Consider the following 24,676-nt stretch of genomic DNA (forward strand, 5'->3'; position numbering starts at 1 on the left):
ATTTTTCTAATTTGTAATTACCATCTGGAGATCTAGAATGTTCATCCTATCAGAAACTGTTTTCCTCGTTGGAGTGTCAACGAACATCCATGGAATGCCAAGATTTTCACCATAATTAATCCTTATGGGATATTCTGACAGACAGGATTACTGTTTGTCCAGTTAATGTATCTATATTAAATTTGTTCCAGCGAAAAAATAAACTCACAACAGCTGTTTATACAAACCAGTAATGGAATAGTATTCAGAATCAAAATGACTGAGCAATGAGTGTGTCTCGCTTAAATTTTGTGTAGAAGAAAAATGCATAGTAATATATATTAAGAAATAAAAACACTAAAACAACACTTAGAAGAAATATCTATAGATTTAATGTTATTAGTCCATACATTCTTATCACATTCCAGCAAAATCACATTTTATAGAAAATTAATATCGCGATTTGTACAGTTATCTATCATGACCAATTATAAATCCACACCATTTCAGAACCATATACATACCACCATAGATATAATTTAAATTCATTGCATCATACATTACACCATACATTACACCATACATTCATTCTTTCCATTTCTTTGTGCAATAACTTATATTTATCAATCACATGAATTAATCCATACTTATTCCTTATAAGTACAAACACTTTCCATAATTAACAAACAATTATCAATCTAATCAAATTATTTTTATATCAGTACATATTCTATATTTGTATCATACAGAGTTATCTACCCTTGTGGGTAGGTATTCATTGTGGTGTAAATTTCGGAGAAAATGACATGTAAATTTCACTCGCAACATAATAATAAAATACTTTTACGGAAATCTATTACCATGGGAGGTAACCCTGTGGTATGCACATTACAATTATGATTTTGTATGACAAGCATTAGGGCCATCAAATCATACTCATTTTATATATATTTATAATCATTACGAAATATTACAAGTTTTGAATAATCGATCAGAAAGCATATCACTTTTATAAACAGTTACTCAATTATATCATTTAACACTTTCTGTGTTAATTCTAAATACATAATTAGATACAGCCAAACCTGTCTATAAAGACCACACAAGGGACAGAGGAAAAATGGTCTCTATAGTCAGGTGGTCTTTGTACACAGGTTGAATTGTGTTGAAATTTGTCAATTAGGACCATCGGAAAGTAGGTATATAGATGGTCTTTTAAAATACAGAGGTGGTCGCTTAGACAGTTTTAATTGTACTGTCCAACTGTGAAGACTTTGTCCAGTATCATACTGATTAAGCCTTAGTTTTTACCCTGTTTTCTCTTCATAAGGTATCAGTCCTAATAATCAAGTGCTGTATTAAGCAAAAAATCAAGTCTATCCAGGCATAACACCAAGATTCCTGTTGGTGATATAAATGTATAAATATGTTAGTTTGATAAAGACATATAAATTATATTTGTATATGTTTTCAAATGTCTGATTGCTCAATTGAAAACTTAACTGGTAAAATTTTTATGTCTTGAATTCAATAACACATTGCCAACAAATAACATATGTATAAGAGCAATAGAATCAGCTATATCAGCTTTAGCCTGGAAAACTAAAGAATCTTTTCATCGTTTGACTGTTAAACTTGCTGTGGTTGGCAGGCTAATGTGATGAGGGACAGATTTCTGCGAGCTCCTGTGGGGTATTACATTAAAATCCACAGTGATACACACCAGCCATGTTGTAAGGTAGTCAGGTCAATTTAGGCTTATCAGACTCCTAAGGGTCCAGGAACACTCCGATAGAGGCAACCAAGTATAATGGCATTTACTATCACATGATTGCCGATAGATGACATGGCATCTGTATGTTAGGCAATATCTGCAATACAATTACATCTACATGTACATCACATATTCTCTATTATGACACAGAATTGGCTAGTTCACAGTCCACTCTTGGGTCGCAAGTTCCAAACCGTATGAGACAGTTGCTAGGTAATGACAATAGGTCAGTGGTTTTTCTCCGGATACTCCGTTTTCCTTCACCACCTAAACCTTGTCCTTTAATGACCTTATCTGTTTGTAGGATGTTAAGCCAATCCAACCTTATTTAATATATATTAATTTGCAACTGATTCCAGATAATTGGTTATGCCATATTACATTGAGGATTTTTTCCCAAATATCAGGACATGGGTTGTACTATCTAAGAAAGTTTGCGTATTTATTTTTGTTTTACTGGTACATCTTATCTTATCTTCTTCTTACCTATAACTTGTTGCCAGTCATGCCAATCATGCTGCTTACATGTTATAAATGATTGCCAAAAAATATCAATGGTTATACTGTTATCAGTAAAAACTTACATTTAAAGTTTATGATAAGAATTTGAATTATATATTATAAGGTGGTGACAAACTCTGTTTAACCCCACCCCCTCCCCCATGAAAAAGGATGCATACTGTAATAACCCATTCAATGCCTTCCCATCACAAAAAGATTTCATATATAGAGGAGCTGGTCCAACTTATAACCTAAACCCTTCACCTCTGGATCATGAGTTCAAAACCGATGTTTGACAGTTGCTAGTAGACTGGCCACCAGTCTCTAGAATATTAAAAAAAATCACTAAACTTTGGCTTGATTATTTTTGTCTCTACTACATGCCTAAGTTTTAAACTAGGGGAGATAATCTAGCAAAGAACTCTACTGAGAAAGTCTTATCAGCAACTTAGGGTCTGGTGGCCAGTCTAAGTTGCTAGGTAAGGACAGCATGTCAGTATCTCAATATTCTCTATGAACCTGACACGTCCTAAACTGACTGTTGCTGTTGATGGGACGTTGATCCCGACCAAAGCAAATCATATAGAGACCGCTGCTGATACATTATCACATATATTTGTACATATGTCTCCACCATATATTTCATATCTTTAGTGATTGATTGAAAACTCATAATGCTTTAAAGTACATTAACAGTACATATCTCTACATATGATACAAATTTACAAATTAAGGCTTTTCTATAAAGAAATATGAAAAAAAAAATATTTCTAATTTTAGAGCTTGTGCATGATTTTGTAATTGTACAGACACACTTTAGGTTGAAGGCGGTATATGATATGATAAGGAATCTGCACCAGACAAAATAAGGCACTTATGTATATTTAGGAGTATTTCAAGGGCCACATAACAAAATGATTGTGGATGGAGGCTGTAGATTGTCAGAATAGCGAACATACAATTCCGATATATGACGTCTGTTTCTTTGATATCTTTGCCAAAGTTCCTCATGTTTTAAGTTATATACACTCACCTGTCTGGTACAAACAGATCTAGAGTTTCCCGAATAATGATCTGGTAATTTTCTACCAAATGAACTGCATATTTCAGTATTGTTTCATCCCGTTCTTCCGAGTAACATTTCATATCAGGTTCGTAATTGATAATACACGGTCGGTAATGATGGATCTTAGCTATGTCCGGGTCCACCTCCACAATTCTAGTGTCTTTGTCGATCGTCTTACTCACATGATGTATCCCTAATTCGAATATTTTCTGCGGAGCTACCATCAATTTCGTTCTCACAGAACTGAGTACTTTATTTCTCTGTAACAGCTGTAGGAATGTAAGTTGTTGGGACGGATCTGGAACCTGTTTTGGATCAAAGAAGGCACTTTTGAAAGAAAATCCGGCAACGTTAGGCGAATCATTTTCAATTTTTTCCAATGAATGCACCATGTCTGACCATGTGTAATTATTAGCTGGTAAAAGGAACTCATCCAAGTCCACAAAAAGTAAATATTCAAAATCGGCCATGTGTCTATAGAGGCAGTCTTGAATTGCTAACAGTTGACCATGGTACCAGATTTCTCTTTCGTTTATCTGCGGAGAAAGCCTCCAGTCAACCAGAGTGACTTCCCCTTTTTCTTTATAAAACATCAATAATTTTTCAACAGCATCCGTAATATCGTATATATAAAAAGTCAGATGTGATGCTCCTAAAATTTTTGATAATTCAATAAATTGAATCAGTAATGACAATGATATATCACCAAATATAGGCGGAAGACATAAACCAAATTTCTGTTTTTGTGAATTTTTCGATTCTAAATTGGAATGTGAAATGGATGGAATGGTATCACTATTGATTGATTTTTCAAATGATTTTTTAAATGTTGGCGCAGTAATTTTAAGTTTCACTAGTTTTTCTGGATGTAAAGTACTAGATATTGATATCTTTGTTAATTTTGTTAGCACAGTATTGTTAAGAATCTCCTCAGGGATCTCACAAGAAAATATCCATCCACCGTAATATCGGCCATGGTTCTCACACATTTCGTAACTATGGGCATGCACCTTCAACCAAGTGCTGTGTCCGTAACTAAAGTGACAAATTAGACCTTCCACACTGTTGAATCGTTTTAGTCCAATAATTCTCATAAAGGATTGTCCATTCTTCAAGGTAGGCCTGTTGTCATGGTAAACAGAAAATACAGATATGTTTCCAACACTTGTAGAACTTTTTGTTTGTAAAGTCGAACCGTCATCCAAACTTTCCATCAATTTCAGAGTTTGGTGTTCATGTTTGAATTTCCTGTAAGGGTGAAGGTCATGTAACGGTCGTCGGTCTTTCTGGTTGTATACTCCGAAATGGCTTTCTTGTCTGTACACTTGCTGTTCTTCGTCAGAACTCTCCGGTAGAAGTTGAGGGAGGAAGTTTTGGTTGGGCTGTGTGACCACTATCGCCCTCTGATGGAAGCTTAGGTGTAAGCTGACCATAACACAGGTGTATATGACTAATATTCCAGGTAGAACGAGTTTGTAAACGAGAGATACCCTCATTGTGATTACTGGACAACTCCAGTGTTATATTCGTAGTCTAATTCCAATCACAATTTTGGTAAACACCAAAATGTATCTCTCATTTATATAGGCAATGTTTCATCCACTTAGAACTTGAACAATATCCAATTTTAAAATATTTGCCACAAACATGTCTTGTTCGTGATGTTGAACTCAGCTACAGGCGGTAATGATGATCATATCACTAGAACGTGCCATCGATGACATCACTTATATACGTAGTCGAACATCTTTCCACTCTCTAAAAAGTTATATTTCTGGTCAATCTATAGCACAATCCTCAACATTTAAGTGAAATTTGACTCCAGATAAACATATATTCTGCCAAGTTTCTAACCAGTTTTAAGTAGACACTTTTCACTACCTAAAAGATAGCATTGTAAGACTGATGCAGAAACCAATAAACTCCTCTATATATTACTCTGTGGTTCTGGTAGTACTGATATGTCCTTCGATGTACCGAGACGACCTCGCATCACTGCGGTTACCCCGATACCCCATCTAATCACAGTTTCCAGTTGCTATCAGACCCCGATCTGTAGCCGGGTGTTACTACGGCTACCCTGCGTAATCACAACTTTCACAGTTCCTATCCTTTACCCTGCATTACTGGGCGTGATCATGAGGTTTCCGTCCCTATCAGTAAAGCTGACATGAATCAAACATCAGATGTTAGGTTTTACGCGTTTCATGTCTGTTGTACAAGTTCTTTGACTTTCCATCACTGGAAATTTATATCGGATATCCCTGGATTGGGTCCAGACGTCATTTGATGTCTGTACGTGTATGATACTAGAGCTACATGACTAAAACATTTGCTGAGGATTTCAGCTTGGACAGTTCCAGAGTATTTAATTCTTCGTTTGTAGGTCGGTCGGTAGGGAAAAAAAATCTTCAACACCTGTCCGCATCCATTTCCGTGTGATCAAATGTTAGAGTGCACTGCAACAGATAAAGGTTTATAACATAAAAATCTTGTGATGTCTACGATATGATTGTTATATGACTTGGCAGTGCTTGAAATTGATATAGAGATAGCTCGGGAATTTATAGATAATTTTAAATTCTGTGTTTGGTTGTGAAATTTATGGTTCCCTTACAGTGATGGATTGATGAGAAAGTACATGATGCATGTATTTATATTCATGTAATGTATTAAAGTATAAAAAATAGGTTATGAAATTTATAATTATGTGCTGGCAAATTATGAATTATCTACAAGTTTGTGCGGTTAAATTGAGCGTAGATTAAAAATCCATATAAAAATAGGTACATTTGTATAAGAATTTTGAGCCTTCATTTTGAAAAGGTAGTCAAGTTTCACTGGTATATAAGATACATAGTGAATAAAAGGGAGATACTATATAATTATAGTAAAATTTAAATATATGTATATTAAGGAAATAAATACATGTAGTTGTTACACTTCTCCACAATTTACATACAGAACTATTTTCATTTCGGTCTCAGCATCATCAATTAATTTTAACAACAGTATTCCAAAATGTTAAGACCTCTCTTTAGATGTACATAAATATATTGATAGGACCAAAGAACATTAGAAAAGTCAAATATTTATTGATACAGGCCTTCCATGTACATTGCAAGTTTATATAATATGGGATACACTACCGATGGTAGAAGTAATACATGTTGTAAAACAACTTAAATCTATGGGAAGGGGGCGTTTATACAACTTAACTCCTTCTGCAGAAAAGGGGATGAGTGCTTTTAGGGGTAGGGACACTAATTACAGGGAATAGGCTTTGCTTGCAAAAATCTCAAGAATTAAAGTAAGCTCCCAAACTCTGTTAAGGAATCCAGTCCTGGTTAATTTTGACGGTTTGATATATCATCAGTGTGTATATTTGTGTAAGGCAGTGGTTCTACTGACAGAATCAGAGATAGCAGTGGTGATTGGCCTGCTAGTCTATCAGGCCCTTGTCAGACTGCCACGGATTGGTCATATCCAAATTAATTGATTCCAGCATATTGAAATGTGCTTGACCTGGTATGAAATTTTTGTTTTGGATTGAGAGCATTTCAAACCAGACAGGTTTAGCTGCCTGTTGTCTATAAACTGTCAGCACTGATGGGTTCCGGCAGGAGTTATCAGAATCCAAGCTCCTCCCCTCTGATAAAACCTGTATCTGATACCCACTACTGACTATATCATATACTTATCCTAATGCATTCTGTCTTTTACACAGAGTTAGTGATCTGTTCCAGTAAAAATATATATGGTGTGACATCTCAAAATTATTAAGTCATTCCTAAAAATTCTAAAACTGCAAAATAAGCAAAGCAAAAAAGATAGACTTAAATATAAGTTGATTGAAATAGCTACAGGATAATGATTCAAAATTGTGGAAAAAACAGGCAATCAACATTACAAAAATTCTGTCTGCCAATGAAAATGCAAAGTTGTTACAAGGTTTACAGTTAATGTCTAATGCAAATGTTATTAAGACAATTTAAGTTGTGCATGAATCTGCCCAATGAAAATGCTACAAAATTATGCATGTATATGTCCAATGAAAATGTTACAAAGTTGTGCAGGTATCTTTTCAATCAAAATGTTACAAAATTATGCATGTATCTGTCCAATGAAAATGTTACAAAGTTGTGCATGTATCTGTCCAATGAAAATGTTACAAAGTTGTGCATGTATCTGTCCAATGAAAATGTTACAAAGTTGTGCATGTATCTGTCCAAAGTTGTTGCATGTATCTGTCCAATGAAAATGTTACTAATAGTACATGTATCTGTCCAATGAAAATGTTACTAGATAGTACATGTATCTGTCCAATCAAAATGTTGCCAATTGTACATGTATCTGTCCAATCAAAAGTTACAAAGTTGTGCATGTGTTTAACCAATAGGAATGTTAGAATTGTAGGTGTATATATCTGTCCAATTGTAGGTGTATATGTCTGTCCAATTGTAGGTGTATATGTCTGTCCAATAACAATATAAGAAAAATGTTACATTAAGTTTGCCCAATCCTAATGTTACAAAGTTTTAGAATGTAGCAATGTTTTGTGTCTGTCTTCATGGTAATGTTACATTATGGTTTGACTGTGGAATTATTTCATACAATGCTGTATGTCTGTCTCTCTTTGAAATAATTGTTTAAAAATACCAAAATAAAAGCATTAACAGAACTATTTGAACACACCTCATCCATAAAGTGCTCTCTTACTTACACTAAAACAAGTAATGCTGTAAATGAACCACAGATGAAAAAGACCTTTCCTATTGAAGTGTGTTGATATAAGAGTGCTGTGTTCTTCAGTAGAAACAGTTTTAGTTAGAGTATAAGTACTGGTGATATCTACGGAGGACTGATCTAAAGAACACATGTACACACTCAAAGACCACTACAACATATAGATAATTCAGACTCCTCTCCTCTCATCCTTGAGTGCCGCTAATTCTTTATATAGAACTCAATTTTGGCTTAATTATGGACATGGCAATGAACTTAAACTCAAATTATAAACCTGCAGGAAAGTTTAATCTGAAAACTTGCATATTATCATGGATAACTCAGAAAAAATTTATATGTTAAAATTACACCTTCAGCTTGCAGAGATAGAACAAAAGTGTATTAGTTGATTTGAATTGCCTTCACATATTTACGGTTAGTTGGATCAAGCAAACATGATAAAAAAATTTAAAAATAACTTTCTTAATTGCCTATACATTTCGTTTATTGACCATAATCAGCTTGCCAAGATGAATATAGCAGCAACAAAATTTGTTTATAATAACAACCTTGACCTACATTCAAGGTCACAGGTTTGATTACAGTGATCATGATCATTATTAGGATCAGATTGGTACTGTAGTAATGCAGTCTTATTCATTTGTTCACAAATCTAGGAATTACTGATTCAAAATGGCGCAATTTATCATAAAAATCATTTTTTCTGAAAGCTGAAGATAATATAGGATGTTTGAAAAATAGGAAAACATACTTTCTGCTTCTTATTAGCAGTAGTTATAGCATTTCTGGAGGATTTTTGTGTACTCAGCTATAAGCAAGCACTTGTACAGTACACTGACTTTATACAAAGAATTACTGTCATTATCTCCTTGTAACAGATGTGTAAAAGGCAAAACAGATGTTTTCTTTTGATTATGAGTCAAAGAGTGCAGGCAATTTTAACGGTACAACTGCAAACGTGTGTTTGTACTTCAAGCAAAAATAAAACTGGGAATTTATAGAACTGTTTTAAAATCTTGGTTGATAGGGTTTGATTTTACGATGGAGTATCTATATGAGAGGTGTCAGATTTGAATGGGTTGAGTCTGAAGTTACTGGAGGCGTTTATCTAAGGCAGACAGGATTATTGGCACAAACCTGTTAGATGTCCAACTGTTCCAAGTTAAAACAAACATGTAATTTAAGTTTCGTACTCAGGTGAGCTGTTTGTTTCGGCTATAATCTGTCGATCCAACATCTATTTCGAGCTGCTGTTACTGCAGCAGGTATTTGAGAAACGATCATCTTTGGAATCCAGGTACATTTTGTTAAGTTTTATCGCTGATCTCGAAATATTCCTGATTATACAAAGCCAAATTCATCTCAGAAGTGTGTACATTCTGAATAGAAATGTTAGGTATACTGAAATTGAAAAATTCTCATCAGTTTATAAAAGTTAAGACTTGATTAGATTAGTGTGCTGTTGTATAGATCTTAACAAATTAGGAAATGTTAGCATAGTAAATCAAAATAATTGTTTTCACTTTCATATCGTATCAGATACAGAGTTTGTTTGGTTTAAATAAGATAGGGTCATTTAAGGATTTGGCAGTGGTTTTGGAGATGGAGGAAAGCCAGAGTCCTCTGAAAGGAAAACACTGACCAGTGGTCAGTAACTGTTAGCATCTGTAGAGTGTCCCAGAGTGGGTCATATGGGATTCAAACTCAAAACATCTGTATCACTCGCTGAGTCCCATTGATAGTGTCAAGCCTTTGTTGATAATCACTTGCTAATTGATCCACTTAATGTAACAGAAATAACAATTAGTAAAATTAGAAAATTAAGGTCAAAGATGAAATTGCTTGAATTTTTGTTATTGTTTAATTTTGGCATTTAGCCTCAGGTGTTTTGTCTTGCATTGTTCAGCTTTGATATTAAGCCACTTGACTTTAATCTGCACACCTGCTGACGAGGTTACTGACGAAGCAACACCTGTACCATTACCTGTCCTAATCTAAGTGATAGTTATCAAAAGAATAATGGTTTAGTAAATTGGAAAAGTTTCAAGTAGAATAACCATTAACACATACCAAAGATTAAAATTCATAGAGATCCTCACTTTTATATAAGAGAACTAAAGACTGTTGTTTCAACATAAAAAGGGTTGAGTCAAGGTCAAGGACATCTGTAATAGATTTGTCTACACATCATATGCATGCTTTACATATGGATTCTGATAGTTTGGAATTTTCTGCGATACCAGAAGTTACACAATTTGTTTTAAGATGATCTGAATGCCTTGAAATCTTTCTCACACTTTAAAAGATCTTGTAGTTGCAGCTGCACATTTCAAGGTGTAAATGTATGTCCTACAATTACATAAAATCTTTTACTGCATTCAATCTTATAAACACCAAGCTAGTGTGCTTATAATCAGGGGTTGAAGTTGAACGAGACCAAATTTGGACAACCTTTTCACAATATTAGTGCACCTCAAAGTAAGCCATTTATCAAATTGCAAATGAAATGATAGAAAGACACCATTGGTTTTCATACGGTTACTGTATTTTAGTCTGCATTTAATTGGAGCTAAGTGAAATTGAGTCTTCAAAAAGAGGGAGGGGCGCATATATTAAGGGGGGAGGGGATGTTCATTTAAATGTATTTGTTCAATCAAATATCCTTTTTAAGCACAAAAAATGAAAAGAGCTCATTTTGTTTCTGAAAATCTAATTACATAAGGGGACTGAGAAGGGTTCCATTTAAGGAACTCCCAGCACATACCCTGATTTACTGTTAGTGGCACATGGCTTTATCATAGTGATAAAGGAAAGCTTTGCAATTTCATGGCATATGTATTTAGCATGTGAACTTTGATAATAGTCTAGAATATGTGTATATGGTAAAATGTCGGACATCTTAAACATTTAGCCACTGTAGCATCCATTCTGAAATAGCTAAGAGATCCAAGGTGATTCAGGTACAAAGTCTATTGGTTTGTTGGGTAGACGTAGCAAACCAAACTCTGACATATGTGGCACAGAGTTTGGCTAAAAAAAAAAATGATCTAGGAAGGACATAAATTAGATTGGCTCAGACTTGGTTGAACTCAATGTAACCTGTGAAATCTCAAGAGACTCATAAGTTATGAAAACTAATATGTCTTTTGAATCGCAAGACAGCCCAAAACATTACAAACCCCAGCCTATATTTCAGACCTGTTATAGAAATTAACGTACTGTATGAATAGATGTTTTTTTGTTTGCAGTGGATTTTTGCTTTCTTTACTGTAATGTTAATTCAACTACAATACCAATAGATAAAATAGAAAGAAAGATTTGTATGTACAATTTTGAATTGGTATCAAAAAGAAAATATCCAAATAATTTTCAAACATCTATACTGTGAGCTTTCCCACCCATTAAAACCATACAAACAACAAAAGATTAGGTAATATTTTATTTAATATATGTTTTTAAGTATCCATTCTCTTGGAAGTCCTAAGTGCCTCTGATTTATCATAGCTCTCTAACAATGGGCTACAACATAAGCTGGAATAAACCTGGTGATGTTTGTGTGTTTTAATGGTAACTTTTTATCGGTAGTGTTGATTCATGCTTGTTGAGACTTAGATAACAGGAAGGATACTTAAGAGTCCGTTTCCTCAGACCTCTGCTTCCTATCCTCTATAGATTTACTGAAAGGTGTAACGTTACATGGCCATGCTAAAGTTTATACTACCAGAGCATTATCTTTTGTCTTTAACAGCTTGGAACTGATTTATTTTAAAACAGCTGAGGTGACTCTATGTAGTCTCTAGCTGATCATGCAAAGCCTAAATGTCTGTAGATGTGGAAGTGGCTGAGTTGTTAAGATGTCCAGACATATTACAACAAGCCCTCGATCCTATGTGTGGAAGTGGGCTGAGTAGTTAAGATGTGTCCAGACATATTACTACAAGCCCTTGATCCACCTCTCGGTCATGGGTTTGAATCCCATTGTGTGGCTGTTGCCAGGTACTGATGTTTTGGATACGGTCTATCCCAGCTTATTTCCTTTTTAAAGTAAATACTACCGGTAATAAAAACCTGCATAAACGGGAAAACTGTCTATACCAGCCAAATATGCTTGTCCGAATGACTTCTGGATTAGACAAGTACGTTAAGTTGTACTTAATCAATTCCTCTATTTAGACTGGAGCCAATTTTAATTTTGAAGTTTTTCATTAGTTGTTTGTGTGACATGTATCAATCAGCTTTTGAATACTGATAAATATAAAGATGCATGTCAGTCTCCAAATGTTAGCGATCCCTATATTATACAGCATCCTATTAATAATATTTACATTTTATAGGGTATGTCAAAATTTTCAATTTACTCCTGAAATTTTGCTTTTAATTTCACAATTTGTCACCTCAAAACCAGATGAAAGAGTCCTATCAAAAATATGCAAAAGATATCTTGAGAAAATTAAAAAAAATTCAAGCCTTATGGTTTTGAATTAGTGTAGTTAAAACACCTGGGGATTTGCACCGAAACCTACCAAGGATTTATTGATTCTGACGTTAACAAACAAGCGAGGGATATATGATAGAGTCGCTGTAAAGCAACATCAGGTGAGCTGTGATCACCATGCATGATGTAATTATGTCTCCCGCACAAATTATAGCCAATTAATTGGATGTTATTCAGCACGATATTTGTAACAAATAGACACACATTGAGTCTGTCTTTCAATCAATAACAGACACCTTTTCGAATTTAAACAACTGGTGCACAGAGATGTGAACAGCTTGACTTTCAATTATTATGTTATGATTTCAATTCTGAGAAATCTTTTAGAATTTATTTTGTAGATAATATTCATTATTTCTCAGATATTTTCAAAAATCTACACCTCTATACTTCGATCAGCATGTTTTCATTTGAAACTGAAAGTTATCGCCATATATACTGTATAGACAATTAATTTGATAATTGTCTTAAAATCATTTCAGGAAGGTAGCAATATTACAGTCAAACCTGCATTAGCGACCACCTGTGCATAAAGACTACCTGCTTAATTAGAACACTTTTATAGGGCACCAAATGACCAATTTTCACACAATTCAACCTGTGTAAACCACTTGGCTATAAAGACCATTTTTCTTTGTGCCTTGGGTGGTCTTTATAGACAGGTTTGACAGTAAGACTACTTTTCACTGTAGCTACGCAATTTTTATGCAATTGAGAGTTATACAATAGCAGAGACTAATTGGTAAAAAAGTTAATTCATTTGAAATCAATGAACTTTTATACTCCCATCAACGGTTTTATAGCTTGTCTGAGTTTCACTAATTGATTTTAATTAATGACATTAATGGATACAAGATCTCATACATGGCCGTATCGATAGCAAACATCAAATGAATGAAAGAGTTTCAGTTGTTTATGTAACTCCATTATGCCATATTCGTCAGTAGAATTTTATCATATTGGAAAAACACACCAGGAAATGAGTTGCTGTTAATTTCCATATCTGAATCAATATTTTGTAACTAATAGGTCAGGTGGGAGAGGGGAAGGGGAGGAGAAATTGTATTGTAGCCTTAACCTCTTAAATTTAAGACCAATACCTTAAATTTACTCATGCACTTTTCATTTTCAGAGCATATATATACATCCAATATGTACAATTCCTTGAAGACATTATCAGTATCATACAGCATACACATTTTTAAGAATCCTGTGTTAAAGGAAGGAGCTTTGCTTTTGAAAATTTCAACTTTTTTGACTGCGACCATTGCTAGGTGACTATATATATGGATTCATTATAAATGTAAAGATACTGGATTAACCATTGTGATCCTAATTAGTCATGAAAGGCCCCTCTAACCCTTCCAAAACGGTTTTAGATTTTTAAGATGGAAGGTAAACCTATATTGATAATTTTGTAAAGTTGCAAATGTCATCAGCTTACCATTAATAAATATCACCTTCAGAGAAATATAATTAAGATAAATAAAATTTAATTTGCATAATGCGGGTAGTCTTATGTTTCCCGATGTTGTCCTAAATGCCGCACGTTAATTTGACCATCTTTGCGCCAGACGTCGAAACAGCGAATTGAATCTTCACATGTAATAAATTAAAAACCCTTAAAATTGAGCTGATATCCTTAATGTTACATTACAATACCTATGAAGAGTAATTTGACTAAAAATTGTAAATTTGATTAATTATCTAAATGTTATTAACTAACTGTCATCTAATTTAGAACCATCATTTTTAATATTCTGGTAAATTCTTATAATTGAATGATTTACCATAGAAAATATTTGACCAACATCTTACATTTATATGCAATAATATGTATTCATATTCCCTTCGGTCCCTATTTTGTCTATGTAAAGATTTAAGTTTCTGAGATTCCATCAATTTATATATATCAATCAATCTTTATCTTTCCAAGACAGTACACTAGTTTGTTGAAAATGTGTTTAGGGTATATATGTACACTATGTGCAAGTTTGATAGAGTTTGACTGGAGATTTGATTTAGTATCCCAAAACATATATATATAGTCTGTTGAAAATGTTTTTACCGGTAGATAAGATGCACTATACATATATGCGTTAGTTTGATAGCGTTCAGTTGGTAGAGTGTTGATGGTATTTCCCAAAATTATGTACTAAAAATAACGTCTGTTGAAAAAATGTTTTGGATATGATACACATAGTGTAAGGTAGAGTTGATAATGTCCTAAGACACTACTAAGTTTATTAAAAATGTGTTCAGACACTCTTTGCCGATATGTTTGATAGAACTGATCTGGAAGAGTTGGTAGTGTGTGGTTATAGAGTTAAACTGGAACAGATACTGATAATTCTTTAGGCTAAGAATCTGACATAATAAACAGAAGAACACATGGAGTTTAGTTCCAAATACATGAGTAACAGTAGCAGGTATATTTACCTATATAGATATGTGTAACATTGTACCTATATACTGTATACCTATAAATTGTACTCACCTGTATCAGGCTAGCATCTGTTGGGTAACACTGCTAGCACTCCATGCTTCACATGAGTAACTCTTTGTTTACAAAGTCCCAGACTCCACTTATCCCCACATCTGAAGGAACTGTTCAGTGATCTGATTGGCCGTGGGGATGCGGAGGGGCTCCCACAGGGTAATTTTGTACTGGAGGGATGGGAGAGTATAATTGATGGGATACAGATAGTGATAGATCTCAACGATGATAAATAGAAGTACGCTAATCCTCAGTTCTCTATTGACAATAAAACCTCATTAGCATGGAGGGCAGGGAGGAGAGTGGTGACTGATGTAAAGATTGAAGGATGGGAATATCTGGAATAGAGGAGGTGGTGATGGATAGAAAGTTTGAAGGATGAAAATATTAGGATTATGGGAGGGAAAGAGGAGGGGTGATATATGGAAAGTTTGAGGGATAAAAAGAGTAGATTTAAAAAGGGAAATGGAAAGGGAGGGAATGATGGATAGAAAGTTTGAGGGATAAAAATAAAAGTAATTGGATTTAAAAAGTGAAATGGAAAGGGAGGGAATGATAGATAGAAAGTTTGAGGGATAAAAATAAAAGTAATTGGATTTAAAAAGTGAAATGGAAAGGGAGGGAATGATGGATAGAAAGTTTGAGGGATAAAAATAAAAGTAATTGGATTTAAAAAGGGAAATGGAAAGAAGAAGGAATGATGGATAGAAAGTTTGAGGGATGAAAATAAAAGTTATTGGAGGAAAAATGAGGAATGATGGATAGAAAGTTTGAGGGATGAAAAAAAGGGTTACGGGAGGGAAAGAGGAGGGGAGATGGATGGAAAGTATGAGGTATTGAAATAAAAGGATTATATAGGGCACAGAAAGGGGTGGAGGTAGATGGAAAGTTTGAAGGATGGGAATATCTGTAAAAGAGGAGTGATGACGAATAGAAAGTTTTAGGGATGAGAACAATATGGTATTAGGGGAGGAACAGGGGAGGGGTCAATGGATGGAAAAATTGAGTGATGAAAATAATAGGATTTAAAAAAAGGAACAGGAATGGAGAGATGATAAATAAAAAATTTGAAGGATGATTACAACCAGAAGGAGAACAAGTTGAAGAAGTAGAAACAATACTGGAAATAAGGAAGGAAGAGGAAAATAACTGAATTAGAGATATAAGATCAAGTAAATGATCTGAAATCATTTTATATAGGGAAATGTAAACAGATAAATGAGAATGGTATGAGGAATGAAGTGCCCAATATCTGATGTAAAGAGAATTGAATTGAAAACACTTACCTTAAGTTTTGTCAAGCTAAAGCAATTCTGTCTTCCTCTTGTCAGAGATCTTATGTGAATTTGTGAAGTGGAAACTTTGAATTAAAATCATGCATATATCATATTTCTTTTAAATTGCATACATTTATTTGTTTCATCTATAAACAATCATGTACATTCTGTGTTGGTAAGCTGTCTATTTCAAATTTCATTTTCAGATTAATTTTTTGATTGAAGAAAATTACAAGATGTTAAATTGAAAATTGAAATTTTATAGAGAACATTTGTGTAATGGCAGCCACTAAGGTATTGTCTGGAACAAAAATCTTTCCACAAAGAATTTGAAATCTGGATTTGCTTTAGTGTTTTTCTGAATTCGGACACATTAAATGATAAGTTTTTAAGCTTTTCTTTGACTTCAACTGTTATCAGATTAACAAAAACCGTTATCAGATACACAGTTTTACAGTAAATCTGTTGAGTTGGTAGTTCTGGGAATGTGAAGAATGTACGTACTGTTATAGCTGATAAGTGGCATAGCATATGTGTTTTACTGTAAACAGTGTTCATGTTGTGAAAGGTAACTCTTTTGGTAGTACCAAGGTAATTAACACAACTCAATTTAAGTTTACAGGTTCTTAAAGTAAGTCAGGCAAAGGTTCATATATCCCCGGGTAGCTTCAGTGATTTCCCTCGTGTAAAATTTTTGCGTATATCACCAGTGTTACTTATGACCTGAGGCGATATTCATTGGCTAGAAATTCATGGTGATGTCATGGTGATGTCAAACAGAAACAACAAAATGATGTCAGGAAAAATGATGTGACGTCAGGATTTCGAGGACGGCGAGACAAAATGGTGGCTTCTGCTGCATTTTGATGTGAAATATTCTTTGATATATAGAGATTTTATGAAACTGGCCTAGAAGTTTTAATTTTTAATCGCCAAGGCTCGCAAAAATAAAACCTTCCTTGACACTTTTCATAAAATCTCATATTAAATGAACAGTCATGTAAGAACCTAAGTATATTTATGAAATACAAAAATGAAATTTCCTGTCAAAATCGCTCAGCATGCAAAAAAGTTGATTTATATCATAGGAATCATAACATGTCCCACCGGATGGCTATGTCTGTGTTGACATTTTCAAGCAGCCTCACTTTCAAAGAGTTATTTTTAGAAATGTGCAGAATTTACACAGGCCTTTTCCATAATTTAAAAAGTCAAAATTGGACAACGTAAGCAGAACTGGACTGTGGTTTTGATATGTAAGGACTTATTGGAAAGCCAATTAATGCATTTAGACAGTATACTACTGACTGGTTTTCTTTGCCCAGACTATTCACTTTAACAAAATTGATCATCAGATCTATCTCCAATTCCACAAAACAAAACGCACCTACCCATGCCATATTTCTTTTTTTGGCTCATGTTGATTTTGTATTGTTGCCATGAAATTATGGGGGGAGGTGGGTGGTAAAGAGTGTATATTTGATAACAAGTGGAATTTCAATGCTTGTCACAAAATATTTATCAACATCATCCTTATCAATTTCGTTCTGTATGTAGACAAATGTGGGAATGATTCATATGGCAGTAAAACTTTCATGGTATTGAAGAGTCACTCAACAGACTGGCTGATCTGACTATGGATAAAAGACCCCCTACCAACTCCGGGCTTGTAAACTTCTTGTCAAAATCTGAAGTCAAAAGTTCACAAAGTTATAAATACTAAATGTATACAATTCTATTACACATGGTCCTGTGAGAAGATAATTGATTTCAGAGCAGATATTATTGGAATGGATGATATTGGTAGATTTAGATATTAATCAGATTTTGTATTACATAACTACTATTTAAATTTATTAGATATGCTCTGATTTTCCACTGTTTTCATAGGCTAATACATGGTCATGTGACATTCAATATATAACAAATTGACTCTGTGTTTCCATTTTTAGAAACACAGAGTCAATTGTTCCTTTGTGAACATTGCACAAATGCTGTATTCTTTAGGGCGCCTTTCTTTGACCAACACTATTCTTATACTTCATAAGCATTAATTAGAGATTTTTTTTGACAATTGTTGAAGAAACGATAAAAATTAAGGACCTTATAAGCTTTATTTCGGTCCATATGGTGTTTTATCACCCTTATAAAATCTTTAATAATAATCTTGGGTTTGGCCCTCAGTCATTATTTATTCTATGTGGCCGATATAACACAGAATAAACCTCAACAAAGGTCCATAATTGGTACATATTATTTAGAATCCTGTATTCTATCAAATGTGTAATGAACAGTGTATTATAAGTAATGTAACAGTAGCGGGAAAATGTAGCTGCGTTATGGAGTTCAAACCTAAGACCTTCAATAACTATAGCGGATGCTTTACTGACTGAACTAATGGCTACATGGTCACAGATGATCGACCAATTGTCAGTGATGATGGACCCATGGTCACAGATGATCGACCCATGGTCACAGATGATTAACCTATAGTCATGTGATAATGGACCCATGGTCACAAATGGACCCATGGTCACAAATGATTGACCCATAGTCCCTTAGTCAGTGATGATGGACCCATGGTCACAGATGATTGACCCATAGTCCCTTAGTCAGTGATGATGGACCTATGGTCACAGATGATTGACCCATAGTCCCTTAGTCACTAATGATGGACCCATGGTCACAGATGATCGACTCAGCCCAATCCTGCTTTATTCCTCCTTCCTTTCTCCAAGCCCTTACCCCAGAGGACACAACAACACATAATTTGATGTATCCCTCTGCTATTAGTGTACTCCCAATTGGCAAATTTGACAGTTTTGTAATAGTAGAGGAGAAAAGGTAGCCGCCAGACCATGCAGGGTTCATACCCGGGGACCTCCAAACACTAGACAGATATTCTACCAATTGAACTACCCCCTGGTCACTGATGATCGACACAGCATAAACTTCTACATGTATAGCTATTGATATTAAAACAAATTAAAAGTTCTTTTCGCCACAGTGAAAATATATGTATAAATGCACTAATATAGCATTAAAACCTTGTCCAAAAGAAAAAAGTAATCCGACACATTCAAGACTCCTAATTGTTACAGTGCTTTAAGATTTGAAGAAGACTTTTAAGCATTATTTATTTTTCTTTTGGAACTCTAGCTCTGATTTTCACAAGACATTTGTTTTATCAGGAGGACCTGTATCATATTTCTACTGGACAACCTATTGGATGAGCATGTCAATCTCAAACCCATATCTACAGGCCAATTAACATTGATGTCTATTTCAAAATCTCCAAATTTTGTCAAGATTTTATCTGAGATTGGAGATGTTTTGTAAGAGAATCCTTAGACACTGACATCAGGCTGTTTAGATTTCCTCACTAATTTAGCCAATAATACTGAAACTAGGATGTTTCCACTTAGATGGCTTCCTCTTTAAAAATAAACAATTTTGTAAGGTTTGCTCCTGATGTTGGTGATTAGCTATCCCTTTGGGGGGCCCCTGACGATAAGACCCTCAAATAAACAGGTGCTTATCTATAGGGAGTTTCGGTGGTAGTGTAGGGACATAACGTGTAGGGCAGGGGTGTATCTTAGTGTGCACATTCATGTGCATTCACGGAGCTATGAATACACCTTGTCGATTAGGTCAGGTGAATAACCTGTGACCATATTGATAACAGTTCAGTGGTTTTATAACAGTGATTTAATATGTTGGAAAATTTATAGTTTCTTGTAAAAATATACAGTTATAGTCCTTTGGTGAGGTTGCCTCATTGCAAACCCAGGAGTCTGCTATATTGTTTGTGTTAAACAATAAAGAGTGGTGACTTGTGGGTTTACAACGAGGATGAGGTTAATGTCCATGGTTTTTATATTTTGATCATGGAAGAAAATAATATACTTTTAATTGTGGACAATTCAGTTTGAATTGTTGCATGATACAGTTAAACCTATATAAGCGACTTCCTCAGTATTGACCTTTCCCTATACCTAGAGGATGTGACAACGAAATCACAACCCGAGGGGTAATTCATGAACGTCCAACCCAAGGTTTGGTGAGGGCTGGACATTCAGGAATTCCCCAGAGGGTTGTGATTTCGTTGTCACACCCTCATAGGTAGAGAATGATTCTTTTTCTCCCGTATAAAAAAGATGAAGATGAGATAATAGCGGAAAAACAAGCACATTCACAGTGGCATAATATGGCTCCGTTGAATGCATGCCAATATTGATGACGTCATCAACATTGCAAGCCACGTTTACACCACATGAAATCATGATGTCACAAAATTATTTTCAGGTTCAAAAGGTTAGCATGCACAATCTGTCATATCCTTATAGCGGTTGACAAAGAAATCTCTTACAGCTTAAACCGATGACAAATCAATGAATTGTAGGAGAAAGGTTTGTCAAAGATGCCCGACATTTCACACAGCATTTCACCTTTGGGTCATTGTGGCTTAGTGGTTAAGGTATCTGACATATATTTCACCACAGGCTTACACATTTGGGCCATTGTGGCTTAGTGGTTAATGCATCTTGAGTATATTTCACCACAAGCTTGCACATGTACTATAGTGGCTGTGTGGTTTTTGTATCTGAGTATATTTACCTAACTTTACACCTGTGGGTCAATGTGGCTGAGTGGATAAAGTGTCTGACATATTTCACCCAACTTAATACACCGGTTGGTCATTCTGACAGAGTGGTTAAGGTGTCTGACATATTTCACCCATTTTTGCACCTGTTGGTCAGTGTGACTGAGTGGTTAAAATGCCTGACATTTTACCACAGCTTTCCACTTTTGACTTGTAAATTTGAGATCTGTTTTGATACTTCAACAATAAAAGAAATAACCAGAAGGAATTGGCCAAAAAAAATGAAATAAAATATTTTTATAGAATGGCACCATTGATGTTTAAAGTTCTAGACACTGTGTTTTTGATAAGCAGAACTCTCATCTAGATTATTTTCCCTTTTAATTGAATTTTAATTGAATTTAATTGAAGTTAATGGACGTAGGCTAGAAGCCTCTATGTCCATATCATAAAACATCAAAATATACATTACAATTATGTCAATGGTACAGGTATTTGTTAGCTCATATATATACATATATCAATAATTATTATCAATGTTGTCCTTTAAGTGGTTATCTAAGAGGATTTCGAAGTCTTTTGTGGTTTCAGCGTTCACGACTATTTCTGGTAAATTGTTCCAACTATCCACTACTCTGAAGGTAAACAAATTTCTCCTCAGTTCAGTACAGCAACGTTGTTTATACAACTTCAATTTATGCCCATGAGTTCTTTCGTTTTTATCAAACACAAACAGCTCGGAAGTGACTTTTTAGCCCACCATCATCAGATGGTGGGCTATTCAAATCGCCTTTCGTCCGTGGTCCGTTGTCCGTCCGTCCGTCCGTCCGTCCGTCCGTCCGTCCGTTAACAATTCTTGTTACCGCTATTTCTCAGAAAGTACTGAAGGGATCTCTTTTTCAAATTTCATATGTAGGTTCCCCTAGGACCCTAGTTGTGCATATTGCATTTTGGGACCGATCGGTGAACAAGATGGCCGACAGGCGGCCATCTTGGATTTTGATAGTTAAAGTTTGTTACCGCTATTTCTCAAAAAGTACTGAAGGCATCTTTCTCAAATCTCATATATAGGTTCCCCTAGGACCCTAGTTGTGCATATTGCATTATGGAATCGATCAGTGAACAAGATGGCAGACAGGCGGCCATCTTGGATTTTGATAGTTAAAGTTTGTTACCCGCTATTTCTCAAAAAGTACTGAAGGGATCTTTCTCAAATTTCATATACAGGTTTCCCTAGAACCCTAGTTGTGCATAGTGCATTTTGGGACCGAATGGTGAACAAGATGGCTGACAGGCGGCCATCTTGGATTTTGATAGTTAAAGTTTGTTACCGCTATTTCTCAAAAAGTACTGAAGGGATCTTTCTCAAATTTCATATATAGGTTCCCCTAGGACCCTAGTTGTGCATATTGCATTTTGGGACCGATCAATGAACAAGATGGCCGACCGACGGCCATCTTGGATTTTGATAGTTAAAGTTTGTTATAGCTATTTCTCAGAAAGTACGTAAGGGATCTTTCTCAAATTCCATTGATAGGTTCCTCTTGTACCCTAGTTGTGCATAGTACCTTTTAGGACTGATGCATAATGCCTTTCGGGACTGATCGGTAAACAAGATGGCCAACCGGCCGCCATCTTAGATTTCATTGTTGAAGTTTGTTACCACTATTTCTTAGAAAGTACTATAGCGATCTGTCTCAAATTTTATATGTAGTGTGTTTGAAAAAGTTTGAAAAGCAGGGAAAAGATCCCTCTTTCCATTGTCAGACATAGATCATTCTTTGGTGGGCGCCAAGATCCCTCTGGGATCTCTTGTTCATCAAACTTTTTCTTTACTATTTTGAAAACGTTTATTAGATCACCTCGAAACCTCCTTTGTTCTGGAATCAAACCTAAAATCCAGAATCAGCCATTAAATGCATACATGTATATATAATAGAGAACAAAGTATGCACATGTCCTATATAGATATTGAGATCAATTTGATTTTTATTTGTTGTTTGAATACTTTAGGGCCATATTGTAGATGTAACGTGATATTTAATATATCAAAGACTTTTGAAGTAGTTTAAATTTTCACTCCCCACCCCTCCTTTGGACCAATCCAGAATATTAAAGACATAATTTATATTTCTATTTGTTGTAGACTGGTAGGCTATATCTATAATAATATGTAATGCTTGCTCGACTAGAAACAGACTTGGACTTATGTAACACCAGTAAGATTAAAGTCTGTAGAAGTGAAATGGATAATTAAAGTAATAGTCTGGGTTTGGCATCTGTTTCTTATAATGTCTCTAAGATAACTGCTAGTGTAATGTGTTAGGCCTATAGCATCTTAAATGTGACATAATATTTAGAGTGGCTGTGGCGTTATAGCCATTCTTAGGAAAGTTTTCACCATCATCTGTATGGTAATGTTTACATAATAGTAAAACATGATTTGCAAATATTTTTCATTTTGACATTCAAAGAATTTTTTATTTATACCGGTAATTGTTTCAAATTTCATATTTCTTTGTGATACTTTAAATTCTTACAGTTAAAATGTTGACGTACTAGGCCTACATGGCAAACTTCAAATTCTGAAAACAATATTTTTTGTTTTAATATGCTGTTTAAAGAGTTCCTGCTAAGTATCGATTTTAATAGAAAAAAAAACCCATAGAATTTTTAAATCATTTTTAAGTTTATTCTATAAACAATTAGAAAAAATAACTGCATTTTGCAAGCATTCCAACAGAAAGCTACTATCTATTCAGAAATTCTTTCTTCATTGAAATTTTTTTTCATTTAATCTTGGAACAAATTGTTATCATTGTAGAGACTTGTTACACAATACAGGAAATAACTGTCTAAACATACACTTAACAGTCTGATTGATGGGCTGTGGGGGGAGGGGGTAGAGGGGTGAGGGCAGGATTCTGGCTCAGCACTATTTGTTGTTCTTTCCAAGACTCTATACAGTATCCAACAGAAGCCAAACAAGAGCAGATTTAAAAGTGATTCATTTCATCAACAACCCGCATGTGTGGTCTACGTTGTCACTGCCAATCAGCGGAAGCAATGCTCGGAAAATCTCAGAAAGAAAATAAACCGCTAGCAAAAGAAAAACTTTTGTCATCAAATCACATATCTGCACGCTTTAACATGAGAGTGGATTTTACGATATCTTTTCTGTCTAGACTATTAGTGTTTGGAACACTGGATTGTGAATATGTTAGTCTATAAGGAATGAAGTGCTCTATACATATTGGATCATGTGGTATTTTTAAATTATTAAGTGATAAATTAATTTAGAGATACTATTTAATTAATTAATTTTAAAATATCCAAACTTTGGTTACATTGACAAAGCAAAATGTAAATTTATAAGCCAATCAGCTTTGGTTTGTATAGAGATGTATGCAAATTTGTTGATACCAACTGACAAGGGCAGATAAGACTATCATGTTCAAAGATTTTTTTTACAAAAGACACATGAGCTGAAAGCACCCTACATAATGATGACATTTCATTCATATTGAAATGTCTTACACACAGCTGATGTTCTTTAGAATCTTTAAAAAATGTAAAAGAAATCTAAAGATTGAAAACATTGACATATATCAAGGTTTGGAAGAGACATTTTGGTAGTATACAGAGGGAGAACAAGTGGCTCCCTCTGATTTCATTGTAGAAAATCTGATAAAAATTCACAAAAATAACAGAAATACCAAAATGTGCCATTTGAAGATA

General features: G+C 34.6%; 2 protein-coding genes across 2 annotated transcripts in view; one reads left to right on the forward strand and one right to left on the reverse strand.

Annotated features, from left to right (window-relative positions):
* Nucleotides 1-24,676, forward strand: part of LOC138306873 (propionyl-CoA carboxylase beta chain, mitochondrial-like) — a 59,111-nt gene that overhangs the window by 20,480 nt on the left and 13,955 nt on the right. The window lies entirely within an intron of this gene.
* LOC138307395 (beta-1,4-galactosyltransferase galt-1-like) lies at nucleotides 349-15,142 on the reverse strand. The gene is made up of 2 exons (XM_069248119.1): nucleotides 15,059-15,142; nucleotides 349-5,779 (listed from the first exon to the last, which is right to left on the reverse strand). Exon 2 carries the CDS (start codon nucleotides 4,814-4,816, stop codon nucleotides 3,284-3,286), a length of 1,533 nt encoding a protein of 510 aa, XP_069104220.1. The 5' UTR covers nucleotides 4,817-5,779; nucleotides 15,059-15,142; the 3' UTR covers nucleotides 349-3,283.

Source organism: Argopecten irradians, chromosome 14, assembly GCF_041381155.1.
Source record: "Argopecten irradians isolate NY chromosome 14, Ai_NY, whole genome shotgun sequence".
Taxonomy (NCBI): Eukaryota; Metazoa; Mollusca; class Bivalvia; order Pectinida; family Pectinidae; genus Argopecten; species Argopecten irradians.